General features: G+C 39.6%; 1 protein-coding gene across 8 annotated transcripts in view; it reads right to left on the bottom strand.

Moving 5' to 3' along the window:
* USP6NL (USP6 N-terminal like) overlaps positions 1 to 20,644 on the bottom strand; it is a 166,903-nt gene that overhangs the window by 7,354 nt on the left and 138,905 nt on the right. For all 8 annotated transcript variants that reach the window (XM_060776515.2, XM_060776521.2, XM_060776517.2 and 5 more), the window contains 4 exons: positions 18,922 to 19,016; positions 17,542 to 17,607; positions 17,326 to 17,425; positions 16,339 to 16,491 (listed from right to left, as the gene is read on the bottom strand). In XM_060776515.2, the coding sequence (XP_060632498.2) occupies positions 16,339 to 16,491; positions 17,326 to 17,425; positions 17,542 to 17,607; positions 18,922 to 19,016 (414 nt within the window). The remainder of the gene's footprint in view (positions 1 to 16,338; positions 16,492 to 17,325; positions 17,426 to 17,541; positions 17,608 to 18,921; positions 19,017 to 20,644) is intronic.

The following is a 20,644-nucleotide window of genomic DNA, read 5'->3' as shown; positions in this document are numbered from 1 at the left end:
TACGCATACATAAACATTAAAAACATTTATCTCAATATTAAAATACACCATTTAAAACTGTCCTAGTTACCTGCGTCAAATCTAATTAGCCTGTTAATCTTTCCCATTGGTGCTTTATTGCCCAGTTCTGAAAGCTTGGTCCCACAGCCAAGTTTTTACCATTCTTCTAAAGGACAGGAGGGAGGGGGTCGACCTGATCTCACCAGGAAGGGCGTTCCATAGCCGGGGAGCAATCTCCGAGAAGGCCCTCCTACTGAGCTCCAAGCAGACCTTTCTAAACTTAAAGCCATATGCTGAACTGAGCAGTCTACTGGTTTGTCCTCCTAGAGTTCTTCATATGCTCTTATAGAAGTATTGGTGCAGAATTATTGAGCTGTATTTGACTAGACAGCTTACATTGTATATGTGAATTTAGAGAGCGCTGACATAGAGATGTGTTTTCGAGAATGCTCAACAGCTTCTGTTTTAACCTGTTGGAAGAAATCCGTCTCCTTCCCTCCTTGTATTTACAGCCAGACATGTGTTTCTTCTGTATGCTTCCAGCCTTAACCCCACAAGCACTTTTAATAGTTCCATATTATCACTGCTCTTCCCCTCTTTGTAAACATTTTGATTCAATGCATAGTTTTCCCCCAAGAAAATGCATATAGGTTGATTAATAAGGGGGTTTTATTCTTTTTAATTTGGCACACTTTTCTCTTAATTACCATTAAGCTTTCAAGACACCCAAGTGAGAACGTTACAGACATTTTTATTGAATTCTTTGTTGCTTTGAAGATTACTCTCTGTAATCTCTCTCCCTCACATGTCAGAGCAAGGGAGAGTGCATCAGGCCTGGTGTGTATGGTTCAAAGCTGTTTAGATGTTGTAGGCTAACACCTGAATTTTGAAAGCAGGGGAAAATGATGTTAGCATGACCCTACGCTGCCATGCTAGTTCTCCAATCGAGAGCCCCAGGTGACAAATGGAGAATTAACAGACGTACAAACAACCAAAGTTTTCCAAGGTCACAAGACTAAAGCCATGTGGCAAGCAGGGCTTGTGGGTTTCTAGCAGATGTGCAAAAATAATTGGGCCCAGTCTACATAAGCAACAAAGGCAAATGGATCCGAGAAGGGATGAAAAGAGCTACTGCTTTAGATCCTGATCATGTGGCCTCCGTGTAGTGGTGATGAACTTTCACACCAGGCTCATATAGCAAAGGAAGGACAAAACAACACAAAGTACACCGTTTGCTTAGATCTACCAGAATTGCTCAGCCCCACTAATTTTAAAACAGCTACACAATCCAAAAGATGCTTAGGCCACAACACTTTTTTCTATTGAAAGTACCCTCTTCCTTGCAAAAAGATATTGGAAAAGAAAAAGATCCCTTCTTTTAACCTGGAACTTTTCTTCAAAGAACTTCCCAAGTGCCTCTTGCTTGAATCTGAAGCCCATAAAAAGCAAACCAAGGTCAGATACCCAGTTGATACAAAAGCACAGGGAAGAGATATACAGGAGACTTTTTATGGCTGTCCCCTGCTCCTGACATGATGTTGGTTTACACAGACCTTGGCTAGGGTCAGATGTGACCATGAGAAAAAGTAAAAAAAAATAAACACCACCTCTATCAGGTAGTATTCAGTGCGACACCCTGCATTTGGCAGTGCCCTGCCTGCTCTTCAACAATTGAAAGGGATGGTTTGGAATGAAATCTCTTTGAATTCAATAGAGCTTCCTTTCACGAAAATATGTTTATGATTATGGCATAAAGGCTGTGTGCTCCCATTATGTGTTTTGTGCAATACCAAGTGCACAATTTGCAACCCTATAATTACGGCAGGATTGCTTTAAACACAAAAAGGAGCTACGTATTATGCTCATAAGGTCTCCCTCTTTTCTTTTTCTTCTTCTTCTTTTAAAAATAAGCCAGCTGGATGCTTGAACTGCAGGGCTGGAGCTGAAACCTGGAGCAGCTGGAGCCTGAAGTGTGGAGGGCAGGAGCAGATCGGTTCTGTTCATGTCGAACAAAGCTAGCAGCAAGGGTCCAATGTTTTACACAAGATCTGGCCAGGATAAAGGCTACATGTTCCCCCGCCTATCATGGGAGACTGACCTTGGACAATCCTCCTTTGGGGAATTGTACAAGTTTTAAAACGGTTATGCAAGCAGTTGCACTCTCTCGGAGATTGTGAAAGTGTATTCCCTAAAGCAGCCAAACATTCTGTAAATATACACACTGGGCCCTCTCTCAAACTTTTGGTTTGGTATGTTGTGCTTTTGGATCCTCTGAGCGTGCTTCCATTCCTCAACAAAATGGTGCTCACAGTGGATATTAGATTTTTAACATTTATACTCTGCCTTTTCTCTAGTGAGCTAAAGGGGGCTCTCCTCTCCATTTTGTCCTTACAACAAATAATCTTGAGAAGTAGATCAGAATGAGAGAGAATGGCTGGTGTAAGAACACCCAATGGGATTCATGGTTTATTGAAGAACAGAGGCCCAGATCAGCGATTCAACCGCAACATCTCACAGGTCCCCCATATTCTTCAGTGGCCAACTAGAGGCCCCTAAAAACCCAAAAATTGGGCATGAGGGCAATCATGTGTTTCTGTATTTCTGCCCAAATAACTGCCATTTAGAGACCAAACAGCTGATACTCACTTACATATACAGATATGTGGACAATATAGGCTTTTGAGCTAGATAGCCAGTGGGCAGAGAGCCATACCCATGTGCATCCACACACCCATGTTGGTGTTGGAAGCAGCTCTATAGATACTGATAATGGGGAGAAATTATTGATTGAAGTATAAATATGGATTCTCTTAGCCAGTATGTGTAATCTGAAAAGGTACCATTTCCAAGATCTGGATGGGGCTGGTGAAAGGTCTCTCCTAGTTTACAAAAGCTTTGGGCACTGGCCTTGATGATGATTTTACAGCTGGCCCCAGAGCAATTATACATTTTTATACAAGTGTATATTTTGGGAAAAAATTATGGTCTTTGATATAATGGATAGGAGAAGGAATGAAAAGAGCTACTTCTTTAGATCCTGGAGTGACCCTGGATAAGTCGAAGGTCACTCCATAGGGAGTGGAAAGTGCTAACGTGACTCAGGGGTCCAGCTGCCCTTGGCCACCATTGCAACCATTATTCCTCCCAGACATTCAAAAATGCCAGAGATAGCACCACTGCAGGACAAAGTGGGTCAGTGCTTCTTTTAGGTTCTCTTAGGATGGACAAAGTTCTCACCTTTTGCTACTCTACTCAGAGAAAGTTCTTTTTTTCATAAGCGTTAAGATACAGTACTTACATTCATCCATGGAAAAGTTAAATCAAGTTTTTTGAGGTTTTTTTTTACTAAACCTTCTAGACTTATACATAAGTGTAAACAGAATGCCTGTATATATTTATGCTACTACTGCACACTGGTCACAGTCTTGAGGCATTCTCAGACCAAGCATGAGAATCACTGACACACTGCACAAGGAACATGCAAGCATAGCACGTGAACACGAGAGAGAGAAAAGCAAGCCAGACACGTTAGTCTAACAACAACTGGAATGCCTTGAATGGTAAAGTGGATTTGGGAATAAACTGCTAAGGAAGAATGATCAGGTTAAGTATTTACAAGCAATCAAGGGAACAGATCCATCACTCTCAGCCACTCCAGCTGGATTTCATCCCCATATGCTGTGACTGCTAGAAAGAAACCTTTTCTAACTGCTAGTTTCCTTGGAGTGGGGGAAATGAAGGGAAGCAATTTGGCTACCACCACTAACCAGGGTAACAAGGGGTTGGAGAGAGAGAGAGAGAGAGAGAGAGAGAGAGTTTGTTAAATATTATTTTAATGCAACCTTCTCCAACTGGCCACCCTCCGGATGTGCTGGAGAACAGCTTCTATCATTCCCACTACCATCAACCAAATGGTCATATAGAGTTGGGGTGACAGGAACTGAAATCCAACATCTCTGCAGTTCACCGTGCTCTTAGGGCAGTGGTTCTCAACCTGTGGGTCCCCAGATGTTTCGCCTTCAACTCCTAGAAATCTTAACAGCTGGCTAAACAGGCTGTGATTTCTGGGAGTTGAAGGCCAAAACACCTGAGGACCCACAGCTTGAGAACCACTGCTCTTAGGGGGAAGCCACATGGCCAGGAGGTTGGGTGAAATAAACAAGCTTAAATCTTTGCTATCGCCAACAGGTGCACATCATTATCATCACCACCACCACCACCTTTCCCACTTAGGAAAACCTCCTAGCCACTTGGAGACTATTCTTTCTTAGTAAAGGCAGTTTCAAACTCTGTTACTACCATCCTTGTCGCAATCCAAAGCTCCTCCATGCATGAACAAAGCAAACTCTTACACACAATACCTCACTCCCTGCAATAATAACCAAGCAGATAGGTCTGTGTACTTATATTATGGCATTCTGCTAAGAAATGTATAAAACTGTTTGTGGCATGCCAAGAATGCTGTAATGCTGTGAATAGAAGAAAGAATATGAATTGCCAAAGTCAACACATTTTGTTATTGTTGCATGCCGTTAAGTCATTTCTGACTCATGGTGATTCTAAGGCAAATCCAGGACAGAGTTTTCTTGGCATGTTTCATTCAGAGGGGAGTTGACATGGCCTTTCTCGGAGGCCAAGAAAGTGTGATTTGCCCAAGGTCACCCAAAGGGTCTCCATGATTGAGCAGGGATTCAACCCTTGGTCTTCAGAGTCTTAGTCCAATACTCAAACTACTACGCTGCACTGGCTTTCTTATCAATTCATTGCTCTGAGCAAAAATTTACAAGCACATCAACCATGCCAGTTAATAAATAAAAGCAATCTGTGTTCAAACCACAAACATGAAAACTGTGAACAAGGCAGATGCAAAATACCAGGAGACACTTGGGGGATAGTAGCGAACAGGAAGACCACGATATCGGGTGCTGGCAAGAAAGAGGAAAACAGGAGGAAAATGAATTTTTGATCATCTTTGTAAAACCTCTCACAAATTCAATGGAACCTCTCCACAATTTCAGTTAAAGCCAAGCATGCAGAGTCAGCCAAAGAAAGCAATCAACATAAAAAGAGACCTTGAAATCATAATCCAAGTGGCAGAGAGGGTGGAGATAAACAAGCAAAAGCATACTGGTAGAAAATGCTGCAAAATATACTAACACATGATGCTGACTGCATCATCCATAGTGGTTCTCAACACTAAAGAAGAGCCCTTGTCGAAGTATATCACGTATACCAAGGATATAAAAACATAGCTGTGGAATATCTTTCTCTAGTATTTGTACAGATTAAAGTTAATATCCTCTACATTTGCAGTTATGAGGAAAGTTTTAATGACTAGGTAATCTGACTTGGTTTCCTATAATTAACTCCATCACATAATTGGATGGGAGCTGATAGACCCTGCTTCTTAGGCCACATCTTCACTGCCATATAATACAGTCCAATGCAGTTGTTGTAGATCAGCCAGAGTCTGATTGTTTAACTGGTGATTTAGAGAAGGTTGTGGGCTTTCCTGTGGCACAAAGTGATGAGGGCTCAAGTCTGGGAAATTCAGGTCTGGGAAATGATGTTTCCCTCTGTGAGGAAACTGGCTCGGAAAGTGAAGGGTGTCAAGGCCGGTCTGAAGAGTCAGAAGTAGTAACATCCAGAGAAGACTCAAATGAAGGAATCGAGTGATAAGGAGGGTTCCCAGGAGAAACCACCTGTAGCTACAGAGATCAACAAAAGTCTTTGTTTACAAATCAGAGCCGAAAATAGATTACGCCGACCTGAGAGATTATGTGGGAAACTTGGGGAGAAAATTCACAAGAGACGTAATGCTTTCATGGATGTCTAATAAACAACAAATTGTTTACTTTAAAAGGCAGTTCAGACATTGCTGTGTTAGAGCGAGAAACTAAGCTTGAGTTCTCTTGTTCTTGGTTTGAGTCAAGCCTTGGTTTTGGATTTTAATCCTAGAAGTTTTCTATGTTTCTGTTCATGTACTCCTGTTCAAGTTGTACTAGTTATACCTTTTGTTTGTGGAATTATGCTGTACCTGTGATTTCTGGCTGTTCTTGGACCTTGCCACGTCTGGAACTTTATGAGACATTTGGATTATTGTTTGGTTATCAACTCTTGTTAAACCTTTTATAATAAACTGATTGCTTATATTCCTGGACTCTTGTGTGGTGTGGTGGTCATTGGTGTTTCTAGACCTGGAGTGCAACAGCAGTAAACCTACAGCCTGAAACTGTATTATATGACAGTGTGGATGGGGCCTTAGATACGGGAAATCCAGAGTGTGGCACCAATTGAAACAAGCTCAACACATCAAAGCACAATGCTGGCTGCATCACACATAGTGGATTTTGAAGACTGAAGGATACTCCATTGTGAAGTACAACCTCCACAAAGATGGACTTAGAGCAGTGGTTCTCAACCTGGGGTCCCCAAATGTTTTTGGCCTACAACTCCCAGAAATCCCAGCCAGCTTACCAGCTGTTAGGATTTCCCAGGTTGAGAACCACTGACTTAGAGGGAGGAGGATTTTTGCAGGCTACCACAGACCTCAGAAAATAGCTTTTTGGTTTACAACTCAAGATATCTTCCTAGCCAGAACAGTCACTGGAAATTGTAATCCAATAACTTCCTTTACAAGCTCAGGGTCACATTCACAACAGTGGAATGCCTCCTTTCCAAGCCATTTATTGGTAAGACTGCTGTCTCCTATATTTGTTGCTATGTCAAAATATAACTCCCGATTTCCTATGTCCCACTACGTCACAAAATTGGAGGGAGCAAGACAGATTATCTCATTCAGGAAATCTACATCTATATTATCCCCAACACAGGGTTTTCTAGCCCCAATTCATGACAGCATAACGAACAGTACCCCAGTCCAGATACTGGTTTCAGTGTACATCTGCTGTCAGTGGTGCTTCTCCCAATCTTATTCACCTCCCAATGGTTGAGTTCAAATTCTTATCTACTTGGGATGATTGTCATATACCTTTTCCAGTGCTACTGATTTCAATTGAGAGATTTAAACATGTGCTCAAAATCTCCATGGAAATATGATATCAAAAGTGTTTGAGTGAAGAGGTCCAAATCTCAAACGACAAATTTTTGCAAGACATTTCTGAGCTAAAATATCCCTTTCATCCTGAGTAGATTGCTTTATCTCACTGTGACTTCCATATTATGAAATGAATTTATTTTCTTTCAGCAATCCAAAATCTTGCCCAAAAAGGTTGAACCCCAGATTAAGTAGACTTGAAGCAGTCCTTATGTGAACGTGTTCAAATTCCTCCCACTAGCATTTTAGGACAACTCTACTGTGACTTCTGCTATTCTATAGCAGCGGGGGTTCTCTTTACTTAGTTTGACTATTCAAGTTATTATATCTTAAGACGTTTGTTTGGCAAAGACAACCGAGGGAAAGAAAACACAGACGCTGTTATGATTTTCTTTGGGTAGAAGAAAGGTTAAATTCAATTGGGAAAAATAAATGTTACTGATTTATCCTTGTTCTTTGTCACCACCCAGTGGAAATTAATCACAACTGCAAAGCTTTCCGGGTTAATTGTTCCAAGATGCCTTCAGAAAGCAGTCGCCTTGAACCAAAAACAACATGCAACTTGAGTGAACAATTCTGAGTACCTGCTTTGGTAAACAGCTTATTTCAACACTAGAATGTGTACATGATGAGGCAGTGTCAGGAAAATGAGTTAGCAAAAATGACACTGTATTTGCAGCTAGCCTTCCAATTAGTATTTTTCTCCCACTTCTATACTTAAGAACTGACCTGAATGGTATTCAGGTGAAAAACACACAGTAGAGCCAAAACAGAATGCTATTCCAAGACATAAGGTTGTTGCATCTAACTTCATCCAAACTAACATAACATCTGGTAAAACTTTACTTGTCTAATGAGATCATGGCTCCCTATGTTCACACCCATCCTTTACTGCCATCAAGTGTTGAGCAAGAAAACACTCAAAATTATGGAATGAAAAGGGCAGGTTGATTACATGATGGAATGGGAATGCCATATATGTGGCTGATGCATTAAGCAGCTATATCTGTTTGCTCAGGATAACATCCAGGTTTTCTGGCTGAGATGAGAAACGGGAACATTCTCCCAGCTTCACAAAAGGGTTATAATATCAGAGAAAGCACTACCAATTCTATCATCCCCTACTAAAAGACTACGTTGGGCTTTCCTCATTCCTTCCTATCTCATTTTCTTTTTTTGTTATGCCTTGGTAGAGTCTAAACAATCTCTTTTAATGGCCAGTGGTTCCCAACCTTTTTTGACCAGGGACCACTTGACAAGGGACCACTCTCCACTACCAAAAGGGTTACAAATCGGTTTTTGGTCAACCTTCGATTTGGTTTGGTAATTTGAGGTGCTGATTCAGAAAACTGCATTGGATAGACCACATCAGGCTGCTCTGGCCAGAGCGAAGACAGAGGGGAGCAGAAGACACTTCCATCTTGTCTTTACTAATAATATAATATAGTATATTGTATATACATATAATATTTATAATATTATAATGCAATACAATATAATACTAGTAATAATAATACAATATTATAATTATAATTATATATTTACATTACATGTAATATTACTAATAATATTACAATATAATGGTATAGTGCAATATAGTAATATATAATGCTGATGTATTATGCTAATAATATAATATATTGTATGAAAATATATATTGTAAGCCGCTCTGAGTCCCCTTCGGGGTGAGAAGGGCGGCATATAAATGCCGTAAATAAATAAATAAATAAATAAATAAATAAATAAATAAATAAGCTCTAGTTTCTGATACAAACATATGCCATCCAGTAGTCACCATCTGGTCACCCACAGAAAATCATATTTAATAATCTAGAAGGGATGTGGTATTAGCAATCTTTTGTATGCAATCTGCCTCTCCCCTCCTGACATTCCCGTTGCCTCGGAACTATAAGAGGGTTTCGCTAGACCAGTGGCTCTTGTTGCTGCGTGGTTTTGAGGCAATGGTATAGTAATGGTGAGACCGCAAACAATATTTTTGTTCTTGCAGACCACTGGTGGTTTACGGACCACAGGCTGGGAATCACTGGTGTGGGCTGATCTATGAGAATGCTTGGGCTGATGAATGGCATAAAAATTCCCATTAAAACTAATTAACTGTATCATCTGTCTGATTCACTGTGATAATCAAATTTTGGTTGAGTATCCCTTAACTGGAATTCTGAAATCTGAAATACGCTGAAATTTCATATTGTCTATATTAGAGGCATATTAGAGACCCATTCACTTTCTGATGGTTTAATGTAAGCAAACTTTGTTTCATGGTCAAAATTATTAGGTGTAACATTACTTTCAGGTTACGTGTATAAGGTATATATGAAACATACATGATTTTCACATTTAGATCTGGATGCCATCTTCAGGATAATTTGTTATGTATGTATATGCACCAACCGGTATTCCAAAACCCAAAACATTTCTTATTTCAAACATTTCAGAAAAGGGATACTCAACCAGTACTACAAGATCATGTCTGTATAGTTTTCTTCAGAAACATTTGCATATTATAACAAGGATGGCTGAAGAAGAAATTGGCAGATTTACTTGTTCCTGGGCTACTGAAATAAATACATACATTCATAATATCTCAGGAAAAAATGTACCACGCCCATCTAATGCAGGCAAAAAAATTCAAACCATGCTAGATTTCACCAAATCTTAAAGGATGGTTGGAAGAGCCACAATGAGAAACTGTGCTTGCATCTATAAGAATGCAGGTAAAGAAACGCAATGACACAAGACTGTACAGCTCAAAACACACACACTGCCAGAGGGAAACAAAGATTCCATAACCTTAAACTTCATCACGTTTAGATGCACGTGAGAAATCAGTAGGAAGAAAAACAACAAGAAAACACATCTGAGAGTTAGACTGTTAATGAAGTGAAATGCAAAATTGGAAGGGAGAAAAACAGGTACGTGTGGGTTCTCCAAACGTATAAGTGAAAAATTCCGTATTCATCTGGAAGAGAAAAAAATTGAAAGTGAAAATATATAGAAAGTGGGAGAGCAATTACGCTGAACTGAGTCTATTTTATTGAACTGATTCCCTTTTAAAAAAGAAACAAGATGTTAGACAGAGAAATTGACAAATCTTAGGTTGAGCAGAATTATGAAAAAAGAAAAGAAAAAAGAAAGGTAATTCCTGAACTCTTAAGTTGCCAAAAATGCTGATAGATAGTATGGCCTACTGAAAGAGAAAAAAAGAAGTGAATATTTAGACGGAAACACACAATAAAGCATGTTTTCTGCACACTAAGTTTGATCCCACCATATTTCAGCAGGTACAAGTGTAAGGCAAGGACATTTTTAATTAAAAAGCTTCTTTATTTTCATTGTCTCGTTTTTTAGCTGATCCTGTTTTAGCTTTGTGAGCCACTTTGAGTCCCACACTAGAAGAAAGGCAGCATATAAAATGAAAAGAACATGCTTCATGTTCTTTTAAGAACTAAAATTATAGCTGTTTCTGTTGGATTTCAACTCCACACTGCCCAAGTCTCACGTTAATTAATTTAGTATAGACCAGGGGTCCACAAACTTTTTAAACAGAGGGCCAGGTCACAGTCCCTCAAACTGTTGGAGGGCTGGATTATAATTTGAGAAAAACATGAATGAATGCACACTGCACACATCTTATTTGTAGTGCAAACAACACTTCAAAACAATACAATAATTAAAATGAGGAGCAATCTTAACAAATATAAACTTATTAGTATTTCAATGGGAAGTGTGGGCCTGCTTTTGGCTGATGAGATGGGATTTTTGTTGTTGTTGTGTGTTTCAAGTCGTTACAGACTTAGGTTGACCCTAAGTGAGAGCCGGGTAAATGACCTTGGAGGGCCGCATTCGGCCCCCGGGCCTTAGTTTGAGGACCCCTGGTATAGACTAAGGGTTTTCCTTCCCTCACGTCTCCTATATGACAGTTTAGAACAGGGGTCCTCAAACTTTTTAAACAGAGGGCCAGGTCACCGTCCCTCAAACCGTTGGAGGGCCGGATTATATTTTTGAAAAAAAATGTGAATGAATTCCTATGAATGAATGAATGAATGAATGAATGAATGAATAAGAACACTGCACATATCTTATTTGTAGAGAAAAAAACACTTTAAAACAATACAATAATTAAAATAAAGAACAATTGTAACAAATATACTCTTATTGGTATTTCAATGGGAAGTGTGGGCCTGCTTTTTGCTGATGAGATAGGATTGTTGTTGTTTTTGTGTGCTTTCAAGTCGTTTCAGACTTAGGTGGACCCTGAGCGAGGGCCGGGTAAATGACCTTGGAGGGCCGGATTCGGCCCTCGGGCCTTAGTTTGAGGACCCTTGGTTTAGAATGTATCTATTTCTTCTCTCTTCTCTGTTTTTGCTCTCATTCTGATTGGTTCTGTAGAATGGATACTTTTCTACTGCAAGTCTTATTAAATCTGACTTCTATTTCTTACATCTTTGTATGTGCTGTGTGCTTTGAGATCTCTCTCTGCGTGTGTGTCAAAGAGATGTAGTAACTGACATTTTTTCCCTCTCTTTGAAACCTCAGAAGAGATGGGTGTTAAGAGTAGCGCAGACCCAATTCTTGATTATTAAGAAATGCAGTTATTTCTTATTGTTGTAAATTAACCTTTTGTAATTTTTAAGATTGGACTCTGCGTCTTTGCCTGTCTAAGCTCTATATTCTTTACAGTCACATCACATGGCACTTTGCTCACTAATAAGCTGATGTCCAACTTTAAGTATCCTGTTCGTTTTTTGGATGCTCTGCTTTATTATTTTAGATAGTTTTTCCTAACAGTTTCAGTCAGAGAGAAATAGAGGGGAGGAAACAACAGATGAGACTAAACTGTTTATGAAAAACATCATAAAGAGACTGCAATTCAAGGACACTCTTAGGTCTCAGATCTGTGTAAGATAGCTGGACAGGCAGAAAAGGTGATTAAGATATGATAGGAGTGGGCAAAAAATCCTTCTAGTGTTTCCATTATAGCCCAATAAATTTCAGGGAGAAGTGGAAAGCTTTAATCTGGGAATTTATGAAGCTCCTTGCCTTTTCTTCTTCCCCTAACTGCCGAGCACAAGACATCTTATCCTCACTAGGAAAGCCCTTCAAGATTTATAGGTCTTTCTTTTATAAAACTAAAACTAACAGCCTGTTTCCAAATGTCACAATTTCTCTGGGCTGGCACTGGGTGTCGAGCAGGAATGCTAGGAACACAGATGCTGTAACAAAGCAATTTAAGGGCTTTGCCTCCCTGTCTGCAAAACTCTTCAGCAAACTGGTAATGAAGTCAAGCCATAAGCGCTTCCAGTCCATCTCACTCTGAAGACAAATTTAGAAGAAAAAACAGGGCAGAGAACCTTATAAATTCTCTTCCAGATGGACTGCAATTTTTTTTTTCAATGCCGTGCAAAATTATCATCTTTGGATAACAAACCAAAGCCTGCCCAATTGGCTCCGGAAATTCTAAGCAACTTAAACAAAGCTTGCCAGATGGAGACTTCAACCACCAAGCTTAATTAGCTGGCCGGATACTGGTCAAAGGACATTTAATCAACTACCAAACTCACAAATTTTGTATTTTGTCTGTTTGTTTGCTTTGCTCTGTTAGAAATGTAATATAATCAACTGGTTGCCCTGACAGAATAAAACAAACAAATAAATAAATAAATCATTTTACTCTGTGGTTTTTATTATTACGTTTATCATTTTACTCTGAAATTATTACTATTTATTTATTTATTTATTACTATTACCTTTACATTTTTTACTCTATGTATTATTGTTATTATATTTATTATTTTACTCTGCTATTGTTATTATTATTATTATTATATTCCCACTATTTTACTCTATTATTATTTTTAATACATTTATTATTTTACTCTCTTTAGTAGTATCAGAAGGATACTTAAGCACATTTACATTGAAGAATGTTAGAATAATTGTTTAATTAGAGTAGGACAGTCTTATCTTAAATTGAGTCTTATGTAGATATTCAAAAACATTTAACTTACTGATGCTTCAATTAATGAAATGTTATTTGTATATATTTCTATTTTGAAATTTACCAGTAGCTGCTGAATTTCCCATCCTCAGCTTATACTCAAGTCAATTTGTTTTCCCAGTTTTTTTGAAGTAAAATTAGGTGCCTCAATTTATATTTGGGTCGGCTTATACTCGAGTATATACAGTACTACCTGGTCAGCCTGTGCCACAAACTGTGATGGGAATAGAATGGTTACTCCTCCAAAGTCAGTTACTCCTGTTGTTTTTCAAGTGTAATTTCCTAATTTTTCCTCAAGTGTAATGATGCAACATGAGTAGTGTCACACTGTAAATTTGGTGCTTAAAATTTAATTATATGGTATATCATAGAAGAAATCCATGGAGACATATATCTTCTGTGTAGAGGCATGCTTTATTATTACAACAGCTTTACAGGCTACCATACATTATAAAGCTATTGGGACAATAAGGCCAAGGCCACCAAGACACCGAGGTTCCTGCAAACCTAGCTTCCTTCCAAACAACGGCAGAAATAAATTATGAATGTCTGAGTAAAGAACTTTTACTTCTTGTCCTACCACAACACTTCTGTAAAAATCTTTGACACATTTTTATTGTAGCCAAATATGGCTGTACCTCAAGTGCCATAAGACAATCTTCAGTTGAACTTACAGCTTAGGTATGAAACCTCAATCATTCCATAGATCAATGGTTAGGTATGAAACCTCAATCATTCAGCTGAGGTATGAAACCTCAATCATTCCGTTAGATCAATGGTTCTCCAATGCTAGTGTGTAAAGCTCTAGTCAGCCACAGAATTAGTCTAGATGTGCTGTGGGGTTTTCAAGACAACTGATAAGCATTTACTCTTCCACAATGCTCCTGGACTCCTGCAGGAATAGCAGGACATCTCCTATTGATTCAGTCTGCACTCAACTGTGGTCCTTTGACATGCTAATGGTAACCTTGTGCACCTTGCATTTTTCCTACTTCCAGGCCACCAGCAAGGGTCCATGACCTAAGATCAAAGATCAGCCACAGGTCTTCTGTCCCTTTTCTTTACACAAAGCCCCCATCCCCCTAATTGTTAGAATACACTGTGAACGATTAGCAGGATACTTGTAAATATATATCTGACTTTTTCCTAATCACTGAGCTTTTTCTATCTCTTGTGAGTTCTCAGATTGAGGAACTGATGGGATGCAAAATATCTTTTGTATCCAAGACACTCAACATGCCTGTTATTGAATGCAATCACAGAAGATGATTGGTTGAAAAGCATCCTTCCTCCAAGACTCCCTGTTCTCTCCTCTCTCACCCTTTGTTCCTCTTCTCCATACTGAGAAAGTCTGATGCTTTCCCTAACTAGCTAAGCAACTGACCTTGTCACGAATGGGCAAAGGGGAACTTTGGTTTTCAGGCACAGCGCTCTTGAGACAGGATTAACACTCTGCCTGCCAGGAAAAGGCTTCAGGCCCCCAGCACCGGCATGGAATCGGAGACAGACAAGGCTCACCAGAGTGAGGTAATGTCTGGAAAAAACAGAGTGGGAGCTCCTTGACAGATAGCATCGCTTGAAGATAGTGATTAGAAAAACAAGAATGATCAGGGAGGATGGAGATCCGACTCAAGGGCTAATGAAATTCATACCTAAAACAAATGAGGCATCCATTCTCCAAGCAAAAGGAGAAGAGAAAACAGATCTCACATTTTGTGTGATGACGTTTTGTGCTTATTTGGATAGAAAGAAAACTCCCATGCCAAAGGATGGACGAAACACAAAATTGAGGGGAGAAAGTACTTTGGCCACATAATGAGAAGTCAGGAAAGCTTGGAGAAAACAATGATGCTGGGAAAAATGGAAGGAAAAAGGAAGAGGGACCGACCAAGGGTAAGATGGAGGGTATCCTTGAAGTGACTGGCTTGACTTTGAAGGAACTGGAGGTGTCTACGGCCAACAGGGAGTTCTCGCGTGGGCTGGTCCATGAGGTCACGAAGAGTTGGAAGCAACTGAACAAATAAACAATAAGTAAAGAAAAACTTCCCTTATACAGCTTGCCCCTAAAGCACACATAAGCATATACAGAGCCATCATTTCTTTATAGATCCCAGTTTGTGATGTAAGAGACTGTCTGGCTAATGTGAATAAGTGTTTATTCTCAGCACTGGTTAATGCACAAAATTCTAGTTTCGCACACACTTGTCCCCAAGAGAAAAAGTCAAAGTCAGGAGGATAAAAGTGGTGTGCTTGTACAGAACGGCAGCTAGTTAAAACAAATTAAAATAGGAGGGAACTGAGAATTTTCAGAAAGAAGAGTTTAAAATGGAGGAGGGGGGATCTCATAAGGATCCAAACTGGGAATAATTGTGTTTTAATATTCCTGAAAAGGATTTGTAACTTTTAAGGAGAACAATGTCCCAGAGATACGGTGTGAATTAGTTGGATACTCAAGGGGGGAAACGTACTCCTCCACCAATGAAAATACCAAAAAATATGTATCAGACGCAATTAGTATGGGGATGAAAAATAGAGAATTAAACCTATTACAGTTCCAACATATGACCTGCACAAATTTCCTTGATGTCCTAATATTTATGCTTACTCTCTTCTGCCACACTGACACAGGAACTAACTAAAGGACCAATCTCATGGTGCAGAATCAAACTGAAGTGTAAAATTCAATTTCCGCTCTCAGCTTGCAAAACACAGCTTCTCCATTGAGTAGTACAAACATTCCTATATGAGCAAAGGGCATAAGGGGGAGAGGAGCCAAATCAGGAAACCTTCCCCTTGTCTCCTCTGGCTTCCTGAAAGCATTGATAAGTCTGGGGAAGAGAATATCTGATACAAACTACCAACATTTTAGGCATGTGGCTTTCATTATGTCAACAAAACCAATGGCTCAGGAGTCGGTAGCTTAAGAATGGTTGGTACAATTTATGTGGTCAGCTTCCGACCATTAGGTACAGGTGTGTTTCAGGAAGGGAAAAAATATACTTCATTTTCCAAGAACCTTTTTGAAACTGGAAAGTATCACCATTGCTGAGGGGAGGAAACAAACATATTGAAACTTCTGCATATTCACTGAAGTTTTGTAATATCTGCCGCAGAACTGAGGGCTAGACAGAGTCTCAAAAGGTGGCCAGCTTGGTCTCACTGCTCTGGAAGCTGCCAGACCAAGTTGGTCACCTTTTGAGACTCCGTCTGGCCCACCGTTCTGTGGCAGAAATTGCAAAACAGACTGTGGGATGTTACGTACCTGCTACCGGGAGGTCCAGCTTTGCTCGTTTCAGCTCTGCCATGGAGCTATGGAGCTGATCTATTACGAAGTCATCTTCAAAGAAGAAATCTTTGGCAAGAGTCTCCTGAAGAAATTCTACAAGTTCTTCCATTTGCAATTTCATCAGGTGTTCTAGAACGACAAAAGAGAAGACAACCTTACAAAAACTAGGGAAGCAAGCAATAATGTAGTTATTTTTTTTCCTAAAGGAACCAAAGTTCACCTTTAAAAATATACTGACGTTAATTCAGATATATTCATTACCTATGTCTATATCACACTTTTTTCTCCAGTAAGCTCAAAGTGGCATGCATCTCTCTCTACCTTTCCCCTTGACATTAAGCCTAATCGTGTCTGACTCAAGGGGGTGTGCTCATCTCCATTTCTAAGCCAAAGAGCCGGCATTGTCCATATACACCTCCTAGACCATGACTACATGGAGCGCTGTTACCTTCCCACAGAAGCAGTACCTATTGATTTACTCACATTTGCATGTTTTTAAACTGCTAGGTTGACAGGAGCTGGGCTAACAGTGGGAGCTCACCCCGCACTCCGGATTCAAACCGCCAACCTTTCAGTCAGCAAGTTCAGTAGCTCAGCGGTGTAACCTGCTGAGCTGGGGGCCCTTCACTTTACTTACTTTACTTACACAACATATCTGACAAGAAAGGTAGGTTGACAGAAAATGAATTCCCCAAGATTGCCCATTTAGTTTCATGACTCAAGAAGGGAGTAAAATCTAAATCTTTCCTGTACAAAATTATAACTATTACAACTCTACTGTCTCTTTAATCATTTAACTTGTATGCGAGTACTTTAAAAAGCAGGGTCTCTCAAGCCAAAATGAGATGGAAGAAAACACTACTGTTTTCTGAAGCATATCCAACATCTTAAAATGTTTCCATTAGATGACCAACGACATCATTCAGCATTTCAGCATTTAAAAGGCCAAGGCTGAGCTCTTACTTCTGTGCATTTTCAGAATGGTGTAAGACATCGCAGTGAGAACCCGTTCTCCTTCAAGTATGTAGATATCCCAGATCCTGAGGGTTAACCTAAAGGGAGTCTGCAACAAGAGAACCATTTGATTGTATGAGAAACAAACTACTCAATCTTTGCAACAAAATGTGTGTTTGGAGAGGGGCACTGGTGGGGGGGAGGTATCAAACCGAGAGCACTCACACGGTCAAGAAAGCACTGGAAAAACCACTTCATTGTGTAAAAGCTAGTGTGGATCTCCTGGGAGTCCTGCCAAAGAAGAAACAGTTTATGAACCTCAAGTAATAACGATGTCTCATGCCGTCTGGAAGCCAAGAAATGGTTAACTCAGCACTAGAGGACAATGTAAATGTACAACTGATCTCATAGGAATTGTAACTTCCACAGTCCATACAAACAAGCCCACCTTGTGATGCCTACAATGGAAATTAGGAAAAAGAAGCCTACAATGATGCCTACAATGGAAAATAGGAAAGAGAACTGCATCCCACTTGGTCCTGGAAGATCAGGGGTGTGGCCTATGAGCCACATACAACCCCCTAATTCTCCATTTTGAAAATATTTCAAAATGTTCATTCCATCACCCAGGATCCCCCAGGAGTCAAAAAGTCCCCAAAGGATCTCTATGGATGTGTAGGGCAATGGGTTCACATGTCTATGCAAGAATTCGAATCCTCGTCTCCTGGCATTCTATTCCAACATACAAGCCACTCTATTATGCTGGTTCTTACCCTAGGCTTTTGAATCTACTTAAATCCACTTAAATCTATCACCTAGGTATTTACATCCCATAGACTCTCTTAGGCTTTCAAGACTATCTGTTTCAATTAATCACTTTGGTTTTTAAATCTGTTCAAATATATTTTCACGCTCTTTATTTATCTTGTAATATTTTTTCATAGCCAACTTGGATATTCCACTAAAGAGTGGCATCTACTTTTTTCAAATAAATAAATAAACTATACAAAGATGAACTCCAGTTTAAAAAATAAATATATAGATATTTTGGACAACTGCAAAATATAACCATACTTTTAGTATCTTTTACAAGCAGCCATACAGAACAAGCAGCCCATGGTGGCGCAATGGGTTTAACCCTTGTGCCAGCAGGACTGCTGACCGAAATGTCAGCCTTTCGAATCTAGGGAGCGGGGTGAGCTCCCGTCTGACAGCCCCAGCTTACCATGTGGGGCCATGAGAGATGCCTTATAGGATGGTAAAACATCCAGGCGTCCCTTGGGCAACGTCCTTGCATATGGCTAATTCTCTTACACGAGAAGCAACTTGCAGTTTCTTAAGTTGCTCCTGACACACACAAAAAGCCACACAGAATCCTCAGATATATACATTAGAAAACACAGTACATGAAGCAGGATATGTTTGGAATTTTTTGCCCTAAAAGATCAGACTAATCCAAAATGAAAGCAATAATCAACAATTCCCTCTATCCTACACCTTATACAGAATGCTCCAAGAACTAAAGACACAATTTCTAGTACAAAAGTGTCATTTGCCCACAAATAATTCTCTTTGTCAAGTTCACATGTGTTAGCATATACTTACAAAATGCTGCTTAAGTTTAGACAAAAATTTCTTCATTATTTTTTCATGATGCTCTTGAAACCTCAACAGCTTGGGAAAACCAGGAATAAAAAAACCTAAAGCACACGAGAGAGAGAGAGAGAGAGAGAGAGAGAGAGAGAGAGAGAGAGAATGAAATGCCAACAGAATCCCACAAAATACACTCAGAGCATCTGGAACTTGATAGCTTTCCAATGAGCCAAATCCCCAAATGGTAAAACAGATTGAATATATTGCAGAATGAACTTAACATGAGTTAAAAGAGCCTATTTCATCAGGTGCATGAAAGCTGGTTAAATGTTAAACCATGGCTTGGCATTTCCATAAAGAAGATACGAAATCCAGATCAGAAAACTCCAATGCATCCTAATGTGCTATTTCACCGCAATCTGCAAGCTATATTTTGTAAGTACAGATTTCTAGTCTCTACATGAAGGAGAAAAGGAAAAAAATATATCTGGATTCATCTTTTAACGTTAAACAGAGATGAACAATTTAAAAAGTTTTAGAGCTAATTTTGCAGACCCTCTAGGATCCCACTGCTGATTGGCCCACCTTAGCCACTATAATTCAGCAAAAAATGGAAGTGGTTTTTCTCAATTTCCAGTTCCAAAAACCCTAGTTTCACTTTACATTGTCATCTACCTTACTAAACCACTTTATCCTTTAACTAGTTCACGTAGTGGTTTTCCTCCCCCCCCCCCTCCAAAATTAGTCTGTTGTTATTGTCATTGCTAGCTATTTTTGTTATGCTGTTTTAATGCTGTTTTAATTGTTATTGCTTTATTTTAATTGTATTCTGCCTGGGCTTGGGCCCCATGTAAGCCGTCCCGAGTCCCTTCGGGGAGATGGAGGCGGGGTAGAAAAATAAAGTCCTCCTCCTCCTTCTTCTTTACAGGAGAAATATAATTTCCACGGGCATGGCTCCCTCGTAAAACAAAAGGCTCACGTTTTGCACCTGCCATACTGCTGAAATTTGGTGACAAAACGTCTGGGAACTTCAAAAATGTCTGAAAAGAGGCCAGGGGGTGTTGCCAATACCTTATGCTCAATAACACTGATAATAATAAATGCAAACACTGTTCCATGTAGACAATGGACTGAAAATAATGCTGTTAGAAATATGTTTACAAGTTTACACTATCAATTTTGGATCTCTCTATAGCAGTGGTTCCCAACCTGTGGTCTGTGAACCACCTTGTCCGCAAGAACTAAAATATGGTCCGCAACCCCATTACTACACCAGTGCAACAACAGCGTCTGGTCTCACAAAACCCTCTTATAGTGCGAAGGTTTATTAAATAGGGGTTTTTGTTGGTGACCAAATGGTAACTACTGGATGGCATATGCTCTGTATCAGAAAATAGAGCTGATGTGGTCTATCCAATGCAATTTTCTGAATCAGCACCCCAAATAACCAAACTGAATCTAAAGTTGACCAAAAACTGATTCGTAACCCTTTTGGTATTGATGTTGCAGTGGTCCATGGTCAAAGTGGCCCCAGGTCAAGTGGTCCCTGGTCAAAAAAAGGTTGGGAACTACTGCTCTATAAGCACTGGAAATATACTTTTTACTGGATTTTACTTTCAAGAGTGGATTCAAATTCAGACAAATTCACACTATCCCTTGCAGCCCCTTGAAATTGCTGTGTCAGTCAGCTTTCTCCCCACAGATCACCTGCTGGGTTAACATGCTTTTTGCATCA

The sequence above is a fragment of the Anolis sagrei genome, chromosome 5, assembly GCF_037176765.1.
Source record: "Anolis sagrei isolate rAnoSag1 chromosome 5, rAnoSag1.mat, whole genome shotgun sequence".
In the NCBI taxonomy this organism is placed as follows: domain Eukaryota; kingdom Metazoa; phylum Chordata; class Lepidosauria; order Squamata; family Dactyloidae; genus Anolis; species Anolis sagrei.
The sequence above is the reverse complement of the archived record's forward strand: the minus strand, read 5'-3'. Positions and strand labels throughout refer to the sequence as shown.